This window comes from Micropterus salmoides, unplaced genomic scaffold (assembly GCF_014851395.1).
Source record: "Micropterus salmoides isolate LMB-PRFRI ecotype aquatic unplaced genomic scaffold, ASM1485139v1 Ms_hic_scaffold_8, whole genome shotgun sequence".
Lineage (NCBI taxonomy): Eukaryota > Metazoa > Chordata > Actinopteri > Centrarchiformes > Centrarchidae > Micropterus > Micropterus salmoides.
Window position 1 is genome coordinate 23,029,463 of NW_024044570.1, and position 18,741 is coordinate 23,048,203.

Genomic DNA, 18,741 nt, shown 5'->3' on the forward strand with positions numbered 1-18,741 from the left:
ATAAAAATAATGAAAATATGGCCATCTCCTCTCTCTTGATTTTGGTAATCAGTTAGGCAGGGAAACACTAGATTGTCATTCTGGATGCTGGACTGTCACATTGCTGACATGGGGATTTGTGTTTTTACAGAATTTTTTACAAAACAACCTTTTGTCTTTAATCTTCAAAAAAAAAAAAAGACATTTAAAAAGTGGAAAAATAAATCAACGTGTTTAGGAGTCAAACCTGCAGGACTCTCTCTCTCTCTCTTACTCTATCCCTTTTCCTTCTTTTTTTAGATTCACATGGTGAATGTGTGTGCGTGCGTGTGTGTGAGGATTGTGTGAGAAAGTGTTTGAGTGACCCCGCATTAAGTTTTAATTAGGAGGAGCAGACAGAGGGACGTGTGTTGAATCAGTGTGAGAAAGAAAAGTTCATCAGCCACAAAACTCAATGGACCCTGCCCGCTATTAAAATATATAACACGGTTTTGTTCATTCCCCTCATATTTTATTTGTCAGGAAAACGTAGACCTGCTGCACGCTGCGAAAAAAGTCCTAAACTAATGACGCAGGCTAAAAAGATTATGTTATATACGATGGATAAAAAATACGTGTGCGTTGTTTACTTTAAATCCAAATGTATTACTACTCACTAGGCCCCAGTTTAGACGATTAATCAGGTTTTGGGATTACAGACCGTTCTGGTGTCAGTCGGACCTCAATCAGTGTCAGACTGATCCGTGTCCGGAGTCAAACAACAGATGGACACGCGCCGAGCCAACGGGGGATTATTTCCGTCTCTTGATGGGGAAACAAGTAAAAACGCCTAAAAGTGACAGAAAAAAGAATTTTGTCATTTCCTCTCTTTTAAAATGAATAAGGTTTTATTAAGTAGCAATGGTAGACAGAAAAATATTGTGACAGTTGATTTAAGTTGTTAAATGTTTTTAAACAATTAAACGGTATTTCATTAATGGAATCCCTTAAATGAAATCGCGTTTTATTCAGTGTAGCCTAATAATAAAAACATAAGAAGGTATTTAAAAATAGCAAAATTTTATAGCATTAAAGTGCATGGCTGCTGAATGTGTTAGTTAGATATACATATAGGCTACATAATACATAAATATATTTTATTTTGAAGTCAGTGATTTAAATTTACAGCAACCATTTTTTCACTATTGCATTTGATTTGAAAACAGTGTGAAAACATCACCATCTCCTGAGAGAAAAATTTAGATTAAAAAAAAACAACCATTGATCCCAGACAGGGGAAATGAAGAGTCACAGCAGCAGGAGAACATGTGCATGAAGATAAGTAACTTAAAAAACTAAAATACTATATACATTAAGAGCATCTACTATATTGATCATCTAGAAAACAATGGCTTCTGAATACAACATATAGTAAATAGTAACTAAAGAGACAATAATAGTCACAAATAAAATGAGAAGAAAGTTACAATTAATAAATGCAATTAAATAAGTCACTTAAGTGTGAACAGCATTTAAAAACACTTTGTTTTCATATCTGCTTAAATCTAAAATCCCAGTCTACTGTAGCAGTGGAGATCTCAGTCATGGAGGCCCATACAGGAGTCAGCATGTTTTCAATCCATCCACTACAGTGGCTGATTTCGGTGATTAGTTCCCCTCTCTGGATGAATGGAAACCAATTAGTGAAATCAGCCTCTGTAGAGTTTGGATGGAACGAAGTCCCAAATGTTCAAATGATTTTGTAAAAACTGTGACGCTGATGTGATTTTCATCATTAAAACATGTTTCATTTTGTGTTGACTTTACCCTCTGCAAATGTGTGTTTTTATGTTTCATAACATAAAAGAGCTCCAGTAAATAATCCTGACAGCTTCAACACCCTGTCATCTTTCTGGAGACGTAATTGCTTGAATTAGCTACTTGGTTATATGTTGCTTTTTGATGAGTGTCTTGTAATGCTGGGCCGCTGGACAGGGACCTGTTGGTGAAGTCCCTACAGGTCAGCAAGGGTCAGGGGTCATGATGTGGACAGTCCCCCAGAGGACAATAAACAGGCTGGAGAGAGGCTGAGGTCAGGAGCCAGAGCCAAAGGTCAAGGGCCACTAATTAAGTGGCTATTTCCTGCTATTCCCCAGTGACTGCTGGACAGAGACAGACAAGAAAATGCATGAAGAACCCTATTTACAGGAAGTTAATAAAACCTGGTTACTAGGGAAAATTAGTGACTGGAACCGCGGATAATATAAGGGGGAAACAACAACAAGTTCACCTCCTAGGAGATTTTTACAACAGGAAATAAAAATTTTATCCACTTTCAAATTACAATTTAGCTCGTTTGCAGATATAGAAAAAAAATAATGCCACATACTCTAGATAGGTTTATATAATTTTCAACACCAAGGACTTTTATACAAGAGTATAGATGCAAATAAACATTGCTGGAGGACTCAGCCCAATAATGTCACATCACAACTTTCACAAACAGCTCAAGTTGAGGAATCCAAACATTTTGGAGGGAAAGTCGGTGGAAGCTGTTTATGCCTTTGCAGCCACTGAATGAGGCTATGTGCATGATTCTTTAGCATAAGAATGGAGATGGGGCCTGTGAACTCCCTTGACACTGACCTTTCTCCCAGGATGTGAATAGTATCACTCAAGGGCTGCCCGGCAGCCTTTCAGCCAGACCTGAGCCGTGCCCTTGCCTAAACTCCTAATCAGGCTGATTTAATGTATCCTACAAGTCCTTCCCCACCACCCACCCCACTGCTGCTTCAGAAGAGTCGCTCTGTAGCCATTTACTGGAGGCACACACACTCCACTCAGCCCTGCCTCTGGGCCCCTGCACTTTGGGAAGTTAGAGGAGCTGGTTTGAAACAACAGGGGGCCCTTTTCCTTCCATAGAGTCTGGATCTCTTAATAATCAATTGGTTCCTCCCCTAAGGAGCTGATGCTTAATCCAAACTACTTCAGGTTTCTCAAACAGTTAAAGTGTGGAGAATGGAAATATGTAAAAAGAAAACATATCTCACTTTTGAAAGGATCCAGTAGTGTGTATAATTTTTTGCTATCAGCTGAAATTGACTGAACAACCAAAGATAAATACAGGTCTACATCTAGCAAATTGTTTACACGTATTTCCACTGTAATAAGTCATTTTGGAGCATATATGTAGCTCTGTCAAGGGTAGAGACCAATACGATTTTTTAAAGCCTGTAGTGCTGAAAGGACAGCGCCAAGTAGAATCTGATCCTGGAACAGATCAACACACTCATTTGCCAAAAAACCCACACATCTCAAAATGAAAGTTTACACACAATTCAAGGACCTTAAACCTCATGTGAAATCTCCACAAAATGCTAAATAATAGCAAAAGTGGAAAAACTAGTTAATATTGCTAAAATAATCCTATCAAAATTGTAGTGATTCTCAGGTTTGGGATGATAATTCTCTATTAAGGAACTGCAAAAGTATACCTTATAGGTGTCTCTATTATATAGCCAAGCTTTAGGTATTGCTAGTTTGTAAATTTACTATATCTGATAGCAAATCAATAAACCTTTAATTATCTTTAAAAAGGATAGCCTATTCAATAATAAAATTTATTTATTGTCCTTTTGAATGGGACATATGAATAAGTCTTTATTTAAAAAAAGCACATTTATGTTTCGTTCTTGTAAGTGGTTGTTTTAGTTGACTGGATGTTAATTTGCACCTATTTATTAAAGACTTTCCGTCAGCGTTTGCCGCCAAAGTGCCTCCCTTGATTGGTGCGTAATACAATCAGAGCAGCGTGGACCGCCTCTTGCTGCAGCTCACTCCCGGCCTGTAATACAGTTAAAGGACAGCCGGTGTAATGTAGTGCAGTTCCTCTGAGAGCTAACCTGTACAAGCTCTGCGTACCGTATCAGTCTTCTGTTTCAGGCCGCATGCCAACATTAATGATTGTCCGCTGGGATTTTAAATGGTATAGGTCATAACTGAATCCTAAATAAAAAGACAGAGGTAAATATGATGTTTATGAAGTTTTCACTTTGACGGCTCGCCGTGCAGTAAAGTTTGGCTTGGGTTGTTCACAACTAATAATGCAAAATAATGCGAAACTCACCTTGGTATGTATAACCAGACATTCGAGCATTAATGTTTTTTATGTAAGACAGGCCTGTGTGATTAAGAAAAAATAATCGCAAATAAACGAGCACCTTGCGCGCAGGCTTTCAAGACAACCATCTTAAGAAAAATAAAATTCCAAACATCTTTTTTTTTTATTTAAGATGTTTTCTTAAATCTGATGCAGGCTTGTAGACGTCATGATTCAACACAATGCCAATATCAAATGTAAAAAAGCAAATCAATTATCTCTCAAATTGGCGAATATTAAGGTAAAGGGTTGTTGAACAATTTACGTTTCAAAATAAAAGTAACTAATACCTTATTTTATCATTAGTCTATATTAACTTTACTAACACTAATACTTTTGTGCTTATTGCCCTTCCATGATATATATTTCAGTTATTGCTAATTTAAAGAGGACAAAAACAAACATTTACATTCAAAATGTCATCTACACACTCGCCTACATCTGGCACAACCAGAGGCTTTCTTCCTCTTTAGAAGAAACTGCTGGAATCAGTTAATAATAAGCATGTTTGGTGCTGCACAGGCAAAGAAACGTGGTATCTGAACTGCTACAGGCTTTTACTTGTTTGGACTGTGTCCAGTATAAAACTAAGCCTCCTGAGTGTGTGAGTAAGAGGCACTTTGTGTGTATCTGATCCTTTACATGCTATTTTTCACCCTGCTCATGTTTGCAAGGGTGCACTGTCCATGTGTACTGTATATGTGGACAACTGTGAGATAAACTCCTCTGTTTGTGACCGCTGGCTTTGTCCTGTATGGTGGACTTACATCCAGACCATCACAGGAAACACTACACAGATTGGCTTGTTTTAAATTTAAAATGTTTTCCAAAAAATTGAGCTGACACATTTACATCTGAGCAAAGGGAAAACAATGGGGGATCTTAAATTTGGCAAGCTAAGAAAAAAATGTTGTGATAAAGAAAACAGAAATGCTGTTTCAAAAAGAAAAGGGGGGTGGGAGGTGGAGTGAAGAGACTGATAGCACGTGAGAGAAAGAGAGACGAGCCCATGTTGAGACACAGTCAGCACAGTGCGCATGCTCACATGAGGTGTGGAGAGCCTCACACTGTGTGGGTTGGCATTTTTCAAAAAGCCACGTGAGGATGTTGCCGTTCCCTTCTCTCACAAATCTGTCATGACATACCAATAGCTCGGCTGTGATTGGCTGAAGATGATGTGAATCAGCAGTCAAAGGTGAAAGGTAAAATGTGACATGGCTGCTTGGAAACGGTATTTACTGCAGCTGAAGCCTGATTGTCTTTTTATGAAAAAAGTGCAATTATAGATGTGCATTTTCGACCACTGTTTAAATACTTGCAAAATATTTATTTGCACTACAAATATTATTTATTTTACTTTAAATACATATTTCTGCAGGACACAGAGAAGAAATAAATGCAAAAAAACTAGCCATTTTTTTATGCTCTTCATATCTTGTCACGATAATTTTAACGGCCTCCCTGAGGTCTATGGGTGCATCTCTGCAGGAATTCAAAGCCACATTCCAACAGGCTGATTTTAGGGTGACATACCATTCAGCATTCATAGACACAGGGGACTTGAACCGTGTCTGATGTGTGGCCGCTGTGTTAGCCTTTGACCCCAGACTGTCTGGAGGGCCATGGTGACAGAGAGTCAAGGTCAAGGCGAAGGGGGATGGGGATGGGGATGGGCGTGGGGAACATCTGACGAGTGGAAGGGCTCCCTGTCTGGGAGTGAAGAACCCAGACACTCCCAGATGTCTATCTGAGGGGAGACCGTGTCGTGTGTGAACCCCTTTAGATCCTCACGTCCTGCCCTGTCTGTTCCCACTCACCTCCGTGGCCCTGGAGGGGGAAACAGGGGCCGCTAATGTCTAGAGACCGGCGGGGTAATGGTTCCCAGGCTGGAGGAGGAGAGACGCAAATCTGAATGTCACTAATCCTTTTGATGGTGATAAACAAACCCACAGCCTTAAATTTCCCTTTTGATTAACAACGTCTGTCTCACTTGCACAAAAGCTTTTATCTTTAGCTCCGACAGCGAAGCTCTTCTTTTTTACTTAAACAAGGACGAATTGTATGTCTCTGTTAGTCTCTGCTCATTCAGTAATGTTTGTTGTACTTTTGCACTTTCAAACCATAACCACAACTGTAATGTTTTGTTCAATATTGTTATTATTATCCAACATCTTACTACTGATTTCTGCAGTATGCTCACTTGTATAACATACTTGTACATACACTACTGTATTTTATTATGTGTATATAGATTTTCTGTACACTTATTATCAATATTCATCTCTGCAGTTCCAAAGACGCACCAAAACAAGACAATATTCAGTATACAGTGGACTTGTACTAACCATGTACAGCCCATTACTAGGCCCTATAGCTGTTTTCTTTTGACTTTTTAATAAATCTTTTAACTTCTATCTTTTTATTGACTGATGTTCATTGAAAAATACCAAATGACCAATATGGCTAATTCACTAAACTTTGTTTGGAAAATGTTGAATGATAGATTCTGCATTTAGGCTTCTGGCTTGTGACCCCTTACCAAAACTAAAGTGTCCAACTGGGAGCCCCTGTCACATTTTCAGGTATCTTTGAATTGTTAGCCGTTCATTTCCACCAAACTATATGATGTGGTTAAAACTAGATCCACCAGTAAAATGCTGCTCATGCACTAATGCATAACTATTAAGAATCTAATACTGTCATATAATATCAGGCCATTCTTCTGCAGAACTACTTTTACTTTTGATACTTTGAGTACATTTTGATGATAATGCTTCTGTACTTTTACCTAAGATGGTGTTTTACAGGACTTGTACTTTATTTTTACATTGATGTACTGGTGCTCTAATGGCTTCCACCACTGCCAGCCAGGCTCATGGGCAAGAACAGGAGCACAGTAGATTATTAAAGAGGGATATGGATCTATTTGAAGCAGAAGGAGCTCCCTCTACAGGTACCGAATGGTGCCACTTTCATAATGGCAGAAACCTACCAGACTACGCCTCCAACTCTCTGTTCACTCTGCCAAACCAACATATCCTGCCTGAGACACATATACACACTGATACACACACACACACACACACACACACACACACACACACACACACACAGACACACACACACACAGACAGACAGAGTCACACATGTAAGGCCCCCTAGACCTCCCGGTTGAGCCGCAGTGGAGCGTGTAGCCACCTGTCAATCACCTGATCTCGTCCGCCATAAGAGAGACATTTCGTGTGGGACAACGGCAGCCCGTCCCTCCCCATACATTCTACCTCCCCTAGCAACCATCACCGGATGACTGAGGGGCTTTGTCCCCTCACAACGGGAGTCCACCATTGAACCCAGAAGCCCGTAGCAACCAGAATTAGAGGGTGCCAGAAAGGGGTATTTTCTGTGAAACAGGGGTGAAAGCTCTGTTCTTGTCCCTGCGTCTGGGATTCATATCAGGGGCCTGAATGGCGTCCCCTCCTCCCTTTAAATGCTGGTGTAACGGAGCGTATGAAGGGGCTAGCGGTGAGCGGATAGGATCATGGTTAATCTGCTGTTCCTCTCCACTGTGGTCCGATAGGGACACTTAAGCAGCCTCTGTGGACAGTCAGTTGGTGTAGGGAGGCCTGTGGATACCTGGGGCGGGCAGAGCTGGGAGGCTCAACAGTAGGTTGCAAACAGAAGGGGGGAAAATGTTGGGCAGTGGAGGAAGAAGTATTCAGATCATTTACTCAAGTGCATGAACCAGTACAACAATATAAAAATACTCCACTACAAGTAGAAATCCTTCATTTAAAAGCCTAGTTAAGGAAAAGTACATCAGCAAAGTATTATCAGTAAACCTTACTGGTTCTGCAGAAAATGCCTTCTTATGTTATATTATATAGATATAGATTGTTAATACTGATGCATTGGTGTTAGCAGTATTGTGCTAGTGTAGTTGGCCAAGATGAAGCTGATCTTAACTATTTTGTAGAAGCATACATTCAAGTATCAGTGGTTCTCACCTTAAGAGTTGGGTCCAGTGGTGGAAGAAGTATTCAGAGCTTTTAATTAAAAGTATATAATATAGTGTAAATACACTCCATTGAAAGTAAAAGTCTGCACTCAAATTGTTACTTAAGAGTATCAAAGTATCAAAGTTGTTATCAAAGTTAACAGTGTATCATGTTTCAAGAACTGATTAGATCTTTTGCAGGAAAAATGTTAACCTGTAAAGTTATAGCTGTCAAATAAATGTGATGCATAAAAAGTTAAAATATGTGTGTGCACTGGTGCAGTGCTTGAGTAAATACAACCAACAAATCTGAGAGTTCGTCAGATTATTAAAGGATTAGAAAAGAAGTTTTTTCTTCTTTTCTAATCCTTTAATAATCTGACAGTGTTTAGCTTCAAAAATTTGTATTATTTTTTTGCAACGTTTCTCTTATCTTTGATTATATTTGTGAAATAATTGATCGTTTGACCTCTTTGGGCTCAAACAATAGTTTAAATGAAATGATTTGAGAAGTTCAGAAGGGAAACCACTCTGGTGGAACTGCTAACAAGTCGTGAAACGTGACGAAGGGCCTCAACTGGGCCATGCTGAGCCAAAAAGATTAGGAGCCAATACACTGTATTATACATGTGTATCGTATGTTTGTTTTTTAATGTAAAATCTTTACTCTCATCTTGACCTTGGTTACTTTCCAGCACTGGTGATGAGGGCAGGACTGATGAAATTAAGGCACTCAATAAGTGTCACGATTGGGTGTCAAGATCCAAATGATCAGAGAGGCTTTGGAAGTCAGATGCACCTGCTGAGAAGTAACCTTTAGGGGACACTGAAGCCGTACAGAGAGAAAGTATTGAGAGAAAGGAGAAAGCGCTTGAATAGTTTATGAACAGTTCTATGGACTTGTGGTTGCTTTCAATGGGGGCTTTAACTGCTCTCTTTATAAGGGAGTGAACATGGATCCCTGAATACCTCGCTAACCGCTGTAAATCCTGTAAAGTGAGTTCAGTGGAGTTTTACCACAGAGTGACTGACACATATCCATAAACTGCAGAATTAAAACAGTCAGATGAATATGTTGGCAGGCAGAATAATCACTATCAGACATATCATGCTGTTTTCTTAGAATAATGACAAATAAGAAAACAAAAAGCCAAATAGCCACAACCAGGTGCTCTGACGCGACCTCCCACGTTGTGCTTATCCCTGTAGTGTTCTGTACATTTTACATCACCATGCATAGAAAAGGTTACAAACTAATCTCGACCTACAAACAACATCGCTGGCGTGCAGAAAAAACATGCCTTTCCTGGTATGTTCTTTATCATTAATGAGCGTCTCCGCAGGCCCCTGTATGGGAGTATGTTTTGTGCTCGCGTCCTAAGCTCTCGTCCTGCACACTCTTTCCCACCCTCTCCTTCCCTCCACCTGTCAATCAAAGATCATGATTGAGCCCGGATGGCAGGCGGTCAGCCATCAGTAGTGAAAGTGAGGCCTCATTCTCTGTCTGTCCCTCCCCCCTTTTCATGCCCCCTTGCCTCCTGAAGTTTTTCCATCTCACCTTCTCTGTGGCCTCTCTGTCCCCCCCCCCCCTTACCCCCCTGCCATCCCAGTACAGTTTGTGTTGTCTCCTGTGGAAGTCACATCTGTGGTCAGTATCTGTCCAAAGGAGGGTAAACATCTTCAAACTTGGCTGCCATGATGTCATAAGGCATGGCTCCCTCAACCCCAGAGGGGAAGCCGTGGTATCATTAATATATAAGTCTGATTTAGTTTTAACAGGCCTCTGCTTTTGCCCTTTAAGTGGCTGATGAATAAACATGAGTAGAGTAGGGGCGGGAACTGCATGGGGGTGGGTGAGAAGAGGCCCGGTTTGTGTGTGTGCGTGTACATGTGTGTGTATGTATTAGGGGGGTATCGAAGGCAATGGGGGACCCTTTCTTCCCAGCAGGGCTGCATCTCGTTTAATTGGAGCACTTGTGGCACCATTACCTCCTTTACTCAAACACGTTACTGATGACAAAAGAAAACAGCACTAAGCCTGCCTTTGTTAGCAGGGAGACTGAACGAGGAGACGGATTCCTCGCTGCTACTCATGTGTGGGAATCATTCACACTCCCACCGTGGGCTGCGGCTGCTGCTGCTGCTGCTGCTGCTGCTGCCTTCGACCAATGAAACACCGCAGCCAGGTGGACAGAACAAGGAGCACATGGAATTTACAGCCTTCATCACAAAATGATGCACAGAAAGACTGATTATCAAATAAACTGCGTAGTGAAATGACATTCACTATTTCCATTCCATTCAATGAAAGATTGCATCTCTTGAAATTAATCTACTCCTTCACATTTATACTCAATTCAAACATTAGCACCCGATCAGTTTAAAATGATTGACTCCAGCATATGTGCGCAGCCCTGTCAGTGACCTTTCCCTCTAGCTTCTCTTGCACCCAAGGTGACGATGATGAAGCTGGTCTCTAGTTTGTTTGTGGTCACCACAGTGTCCCGAGAGAGCAATAAGGGTGTGACCTTTACCCTCAGTTTGAACCCACTTGAGAGGGGAGACCGAAGGCTCTTAAATGACGGGAACAGAAGACCTTTTTGACTTTTTTTATTGGTAAATCTTGATTTTTTTAATCCATTATTTTCTAAAAGTGGTTAAAGGTTGTCAATTGCTAAAAAATACACTTTATTTGTTAAATTCAAATCAAGTGGGCACAACACGTCATGCAATAATGATGCTTTAGTAATAAATCTTTTTTCATTTTTTCATTACCATTGCAAAATCATTTGAGTTCTGTTTTTAATGGCAATAATAAAGGATAAGATGCAATTGTGCAAATAAACATATTACAAGTGAAGCTGACAGCAAAAATGTCCCTAAAAGTCTGTGTATTCTCTTAAAATTTTACCAGATTTTACCTTGAATATTCATTGATTTTGATAAATATCTTGAAAAAATTGAAAATATCTACCACCTGAAGATTTGTCAATTCAAACAAGATTTTAAAAACTCAATTCTAGGCTACACAACAGACATTCAGCAATCAGCCATAACATTACGACCACCTGCTCGTCACAATGTAGGTCTTTCTTTAGCCGCCAAAAAAATGCCCTGACCCTTTGAGGCATGGACTCTGACACATTTCTATCAAAGCCAACATCAGCTTTTTCAACAATTTGACCTACAGTAGCTTGTCTGTTAGGTCGGTTCACCGCTTTTCCTTCCTTAGACCACTTTTAATTGGTACTGACCACTTCAGACCGTTTTAGAGTTGCTCTGACCCAGACATCTAGCCATCAAAGTTGAGCCCTTTTTAAAGTCACTCAAATCCTTACCCATTTTTCCTGTTTCTAACACGTCAGCTATGAGGACACAGTGTTCACTTGCTTCCTGATGTATCCCACCCATTGACCTTGCTAATGAGATCATCAGTGCTATTCACTTCCCCTGTCAGTGGTCATAATGTTATACCTGATTGGTGTACTTTCCCTGTATAAAAAATAACTGTTTTTGATTGGTGGGGAATAATTGTATCAAATAAGTATTTCTGTCCAGCAGGAGAACAAAAGAAACAAATGGGCCATGTATGATAAAGACAGAGAGCTCCATCAGGATCAAGGTCTGCTCCTCTCCATGGAGAAATCTGACTCCGCTCTGAAACAAAAAGGCATTACATAAGGAGTGAGCAGCGACACCTTATATACTCACAAATCAGTTTTTATCTTAAAGTATCATATTAATTTCCACAGTAAACATGACTTCTGTTGTACTATTTCAAGGTCACTTTGAAGAGCATAGGAGCTCTGCTGTGAAAAATCCCCTATCAACAAACAGACTAGAACACAGGGTCCACCTCAGCATTTCATAATCTAGTTCACACTGAGTTACAGGGAAGGCACAGGCCTCTGTGGCAGTGGTGCCATGTTGTCTATACCTGCATCCTGATTTTGCAATGAGTCACATGTAGTTTTCACAAATTCATTGTCCTCTGCTGCCACCAAGAGGACAATGAATGAGAGGAAGAGGAAACACATTTCATGACAACAAGGGCACTACTCGCATTATTTGTTTGGTGTAAGCACATCTCCAGTTCCAGAAAATTATTGTCAGATAAACTAAAGGAACCCTTACACATTTTTGTTCCGCATGTGGTTGTTGTACGGAGGGACTGGTGCATCCTCTTCATCCTCAGGAACCTGTGAACCATTTAGAGAACATAATGACTCAGGGGGAATGATAACCACATGATTGACCAACAACAAACATATGATTCTATTAAGTGCTCATAGAGGTGGCAGAATGACAGTAGCCCCTTCACTAACTTACATAATGAGTGGAAGAACAGCCTCAGGGTAAAAAATGTTTCTGGTTTGTCAAGACTGCAAATCACAGTCTGTTTTCATGTAACATACACATAGGATCTTTGGATCTTTCTTATGTAATGCATCACAGCTGGACTTTTGTTCAATTTTCTCGCAAAGTAAAGAATTACTCAAACATCTTCCAGTCAGATCAAACTGGATGAAATGAAAAGCCTCCAATCAACATTGGTGCTGCTGATTAATCAAGGTTGTTTCCCAAAAAGGATGAGTCTCCAAACTCATTCACTTAACTGTATTTTAATTGAACTACAGTTGTCAAACATTATAAAAACATGTGATCTTTGAGATATCTGGTATTCATTTTATGCAACTTCACAAATCCTGCGGGATGAACTGAATTGTGATTTGACATGGATATTTCTGTTTCAAACTGTAAAAACCTCCTTAGGGCTGTAAAGAGTTGTCACTCACCTCCCAGTAGACCTCATCATCGAAACAATTGTCATCTGCAGGATCTCCCCAGATAGGTAATCTTAAGATACAACCTGAGAAAAAGAACAATAATTAAGTAGTCATCCCAACACATGCACTCCTTCATCCATGGTGTGTAAACACTCCCATCTTTTTCAAACAAAGTAATATCCCAGATATTGTGTTGTTATTTACATACATTCTGTACATTTCCACTTACATGGTCAAACTGAAGGGTGTGTGCAGTGGTTATTCCTTACCCACAATGATGCCTCCGCCTACAGCAAAGCAGAGAGCCACACAGAGGGCTGCAGCCTGGTGGCCACCCTGCACTGCGGGTGTCCTGTGTTTGAAACCATCTTTAAAGCCAAAGGTTTCAATCAGCCTTTAACACAAAAAAGGAGCAACTTACAATGTTGTTCTTTCAGAACAAAAGACCATATTTGACCACAAGAATACAAATACTTCTTTTTGTGGCCCTTTACTGGTTGATACGTATCCATCCATTTAGTTAAAAAGGCTACCATGACATCTGGCTGTTGGTTTCCTGTTTGTAAGAAAGGACCACTCACCCTTCATGGCCATAAACGGACTCTGTTGCAGCTGCAGCAGTAATGGCTCCCACAATCCCACCTACGACTCCTGGCATGGCATGCAGGTTATGGATTCCACACGTGTCCTGGATCTTCAGGTGCTTCTCCATAAAAGGCTGAGATAGATGCGAAAAGAAATCAGACAGCTGAGCATTAAAAAATTCCCCTTATTGATTATTGAAGACTTTCAGAGGCTAAACTGAAGCTTATCTCATAATAGCTAGACAAGACAAGACAAGACACAGAATACCGAGAGGTGGATGTATCCCAGTGTGGAGATGATACCACAGCAGAACCCTACTATCAGAGACCCGTAGGGCATCAGCATGAACTCTGCTGCAGTTCCCACTGCAACGCCTCCAGCAAGGGTGGAGTTCTGGATGTGAACCTGAGAAATAAGCAACAAAGAAATGTGCCTGCTAGTCACAGAAGAAACTGTCAGCTTGACCTGTCTTTACTGAATGATGTGGCCACTGTGCAGGTCAAAAGTTAGCACCCCATCAAAGTTTCGGTTTGTTCAGGTGGGGTGCAAGTCATGCGCGTCATGTTTTACAATTAGACAAAGGGATTCATTTCACGTAAATAATGTCCATTTGACAAATCCACACAGATTGTATTATCTTAATCATGTCCATCAAAAATAATAGCTTAATTTTATGTGTGTTTGTGACTGACGAAAAAACAAAAAGTGCTGGTCATTACCATGTCTAGTTTTCCATGCTTCTGGGTGAGGCTCGAGATGGTCACAGTAGTGAGCACAGTTGAAGCCAATGCCAGGTAGGTGTTGATGACTGCTCTGTGCTGCCCGTCCCCGTGGCCTGTGATGGCTGAGTTGAAGCTGGGCCAAAACATCCACAGGAAGAGAGTGCCTATGCAGAGAGCAGGGTGGAGATAGAGATGAAAGGACCAGAAAAATCTAGCAGACCCAGAGTACCTCCTGAATAATGGGAAGTATTGAGAAAGTAAAAACAAAAATCATTATGTAATTAAATCATGCCCACCAATCATAGCAAAGACATCTGAGTGGTAAACGGAGCCCTGCAGACGCTTGCTGTGGTTCAAATTTGGCCGATAGAGCATCCACGATATAGAAAGACCATAATATCCTCCAAATGTGTGGATCACCATGGAGCCTCCAGCATCTCTGGCCTTCAGGTGAGAAAATTAGCCTTTGTAGTAGTTGAAGTAGCAGTGGATAAATTTGTTACAGTTACAAGGATGTTATGAGGTGCTTGCTAGTACTTCATGTGTTTTATTGTAGTAGATTCATTACCAAAGGTTATACTTGGAGAACTGACACTACTTTCTGATTTATATTCTTTATATAAAATGTATCAAATTGGATTTTGAATCTTGAAAGTAAAATCTGATTGAAAAATTACATAACGCAAACAATAGTTGGGGGGCAAAAAATGCTGTAGTTTCTCTTGAGATTGTTTTGTTGATTACTTTAATGATTTCATTTGATCTGCAGTATAATCAACAGCTATTTTGTGTTTGTCTCTGATGTCTGGGAAGATTCTCAGTCATCCAGGTCATAGTTATCCACAGAAGGTCAAAGTCAAGGGCAACTGGACTTGGTTGAAGATACTAGAAATCTTTCGTCCCCCATCCAAAGGACTTCTTCAGTTCTGACCTCAATGGGGTCGTTTGCCAGGATCTCTCTGATGTGTTCTCTCAATCAGGTCTTTCACTGATGCAGCTGATTGAAAAATTGTTTCAACTTACATGTATGAGATTCAGGATAATATATTCCTCCACAGCAAACAATGTGATCCCAAACAGAGTCAGAACCATCAGCTGGACTGGACTGACTTTACCAAGCACTGCCCCGTAGGCAATTAAGCAGCCCGCCACACAGAAGTCAGCATTGATCAGGCTGAGGAGGGAAGAATGTCAAAATGTAGTGGCCAAACATGAGACATTTTATTCATTTATTTTGGCTAAGGATGAACTTATTCAAGAACAGTTACGTTAGTTTGAGCATTGAACTATCTTGTTATCCTATCCTACTAAAACTGAACAATTACTTTTCAATTCCAATTTTGATCTTTCCATCAGTGTAGTCCAGGGAGTGGAACCAGCCTTGCATTAGCAGCGCCCATTGGAGGCCAAAGGCTGCGATGAGGAAGTTGAAACCCACTCCTCCGAAGCTGTACCGCTTGAGAAATGTCATCAGGAAGCCAAATCCAACAAAGATCATCACATGGACATCCTGGAAACCTTTCGCGAAGAGAAGAAAAGGAGAGATGAATAGCATGATAAGAATGGGCACAATGAATATAAAAGGAGATGAAATGGTAGGAACAATATGGTGGCCCACTGGTCAGAATTACTGTATTTTATTAGAGATTCAGTCTTTCACAAAAACAAACGTTATATACAAAAATTATATTGTAGATGGATAAATAACAAGTCATATAGATAAAATTGTTTTACATTGTGCAGTGCTGAGATTGAATAAGGAGTCTCAAAGCCTGGTTAAAGAAGCTGCTCTGAAGTCTGGCAGTATGATAGCGGATACTTCTGTATCTCTTGCCAGACAGCAGCAGGGAGAACAGAAGTGGCTGGGGAGGGTGATGTCTTTAGTATGGTGTCATTATTACATTGTTGATTCAACAATCAGGGTTATTATGACATATTAACTTTTATCAAACCACTAATTTAATAGCACATACTAATACATTAATTGATATGCCAGTGGATATACTGTATATAAACAGTTCGCTTTCATAACACGTCACTGCAGTTGAGGGACACATAAGGGCATATTTGATAATGAGGGGAAATCACGTGAAGATGACTCAAGGACATAATGTATTTACTGTTACCTGCTGATTAGATGTTGGCATCTTAAAATACAGAGATATCTCAAAGTACTTTTATGCGTACATTTCTCTGTGGCTTCCATGAACTACAAAAATCTGTGAAAAAATATTTAGAGCATATACACATAATAATAATGTAATGTTATAATAATATATAACTGCCTACTAGAAGGCAAAATTATTATAAATTAAAAAATAAATATAATGCCTTGATGATAACTGACTACTCCATCTGCTGAGGAAGTCCACAAGGTGTGGTTGAAAGCTTAAAAAAAAGAAGTAAGCGAGCTTGTACTGAGAAGTTTCTTGTAAAGGTGCTGTTTCCATGGTCAAGAATGAGTAATCAATCTCCAATAATATCATTATAATAAACACACACACAAAATAGAGGGGTAACAACGAGTTTGGTCTAATTAAAAACACGTGAACCATTTGTTAAAGAAGTGTCTCATCATTGCAAGACCGCTAATCTCTGCTATAACCCACAGACAACATGTGGATACCAGCACAAACCTGCCAGTATTGTTTACAACAGAAACTGACTGCCTGACACACATTATGTCACAATAGTCATCTTTCCATTCAAACTGTACAGTAGGTTCCTACAGTTGCATAGAAAAAATGCAAATTTCTTTACAGCCAAACAAACAACAAAGTGTGATTGGGCTATCTTGTGCGAGCAAGTTTATTGTATTGTGCGCACAAGATTATAACTTGTTCCCACAAGAAGATTAAAAATATCACCTTTTGGGATTTTAGGGGCTCCGTCGGCTAGGGATGGGTATTTAAAGCTAAAATAATATTCAGTAGTCTGGGAAGTCCCGACTCTTCCTCTGTGAATAGCTGTTACTTGTAAACCGATGGCTTTACTTATGTTACTACTATGTTTACTTATATACATTTTTCAGATTTTTGGCCCTAAACCGTAAATGGGAATGCACTGGTTTTTCAGACTAATGTAGCTTGGCCCGTAGCTGGTAACTTATAGCCAAATCTCCACAGTAAGTTTTAGCTCTTGCTGGGCTCCTAGAACAAATTGTCTCAGGAAGTATATTTAGCATCTGACATCCAGCACCGCATCTGAGATTCTGAGATGACTTCACTATACTAACACTGTGGGATGTTGGGGAAGCGAAGCATACAGTACAACCACATCCATAGACTGCAGGCACACACACATCCCCCAAATTGCCCCTAATTTTATCAAAATAAAATGCATTTTTATTTGTACAAAGAGGTAAGCGTGTCAGCCACAGTTAAACTGGGAAAAAGTCTGATTGGTGTCATACCCCAGGAGAAATATCTTTGTTAGCAATGTAGGAATAATCTGAGTTTGACACAGCCTGACTATCATCAATTTGGTTACTCAGGTAAAAACATGTTTTATTACAATGAAAACCAACAATTTATACCCAAAAATTAATAAATGATAAAACCAAAAGCTAAATGTGCAGAAATGTGGGTGCATAAAGACATAGAGTTTAGTTTATAATAGAAAGACAGATGTGTAAAGATTAAGGATTAAAGGATTGTTAGACAATATAAAGAAATAAAAGTGATAATTGAGATTTTAGACATTTGGAAAAGACAATATTTTGGAAAAAGAATAAAAGAAGAACATCAAACATCAAAATGAAGACACTTACTTGGATATCTGTAGTAGAAGTCGTTCTCAATGTCACTTGATATATTGTTAGCTTTTTTGTGCTCTGCCCAGTGTGGATCTGATTCTTCATTGTAACGAATAAAAATCCCAAACAAGATGATCATGGCTGTTTGCCACACAATGCAAACTGCTGGAAGACTGATACGAATATTTGTATTTTTTGGATGGTCACACAGGTCCCTGAAGCTTTGAACACAGCCCATTGTGTTTGGTTAGTATTGATCCTGAGCAAATAAATCAAAACAAAATTTGAATTAAATGATCTTTTGGAGTTATGAGAGCAGCTAAACAGCTGAAATGTTTTATTGAGCTGTCTTCTGTAAAAGTAAGATACACTTTAAAGGGCCTGAGCATCTTAAGCACAAGTGAAGATGAGCAAAGATGGGTGTTAATATGAGGACACTCCCACTGTCACTCCCTCTAGTTTTGCACCTGGAATGTACTAGAATTACTTTTCAGGTGTTACACATCTTAAATTGGAGAAAAGCTCCATTAAGTGACTCTTATTGTTTGATAATAATCTAATATTTTTTCCAAGCATTTTGTATGTGTATAAATCAACACCTAAAGTAAAAATATTTTTGTTGTAAAGGAAACATGCATTATATAAAAGTATATTCCTTTTGGGATATTCTGTGAACAGTTTGTGTTGGTTATACGAGTGTGGTTGGGGAGGTAATCCAGTTAAGAACAAGATGGGTTACGTATTTAAACTTTCTTGGGACCTTCTCTCTCAAAGGTGGGGTG

General features: G+C 39.6%; 1 protein-coding gene across 1 annotated transcript; it reads right to left on the reverse strand.

Annotated features, from left to right (window-relative positions):
* Window positions 1-10,705: 10,705 nt before the first annotated feature.
* Window positions 10,706-18,357, reverse strand: LOC119894192 (ammonium transporter Rh type C 1-like). The gene is made up of 11 exons (XM_038706788.1): window positions 17,975-18,357; window positions 15,531-15,723; window positions 15,229-15,379; window positions 14,502-14,649; window positions 14,203-14,369; window positions 13,751-13,888; window positions 13,480-13,616; window positions 13,168-13,292; window positions 12,908-12,981; window positions 12,246-12,310; window positions 10,706-11,768 (listed from the first exon to the last, which is right to left on the reverse strand). Exons 1-11 carry the CDS (start codon window positions 18,195-18,197, stop codon window positions 11,729-11,731), a joined length of 1,461 nt encoding a protein of 486 aa, XP_038562716.1. The 5' UTR covers window positions 18,198-18,357; the 3' UTR covers window positions 10,706-11,728.
* Window positions 18,358-18,741: the final 384 nt, after the last annotated feature.

Bases quoted from the DNA above. Each gene is read 5' to 3' on its own strand.
- LOC119894192 (XM_038706788.1), bottom strand. From the start codon at position 18,197: ATGGGCTGTGTTCAAAGCTTCAGGGACCTGTGTGACCATCCAAAAAAT. The intron at 13,293-13,479 runs GTGAGTGGTCCT...TTTGTGTTAAAG, and splicing joins TCCGTTTATGGCCATGAAGG to GCTGATTGAAACCTTTGGCT. The intron at 12,982-13,167 runs GTAAGGAATAAC...TCTTTTTCTCAG, and splicing joins AGGCGGAGGCATCATTGTGG to GTTGTATCTTAAGATTACCT.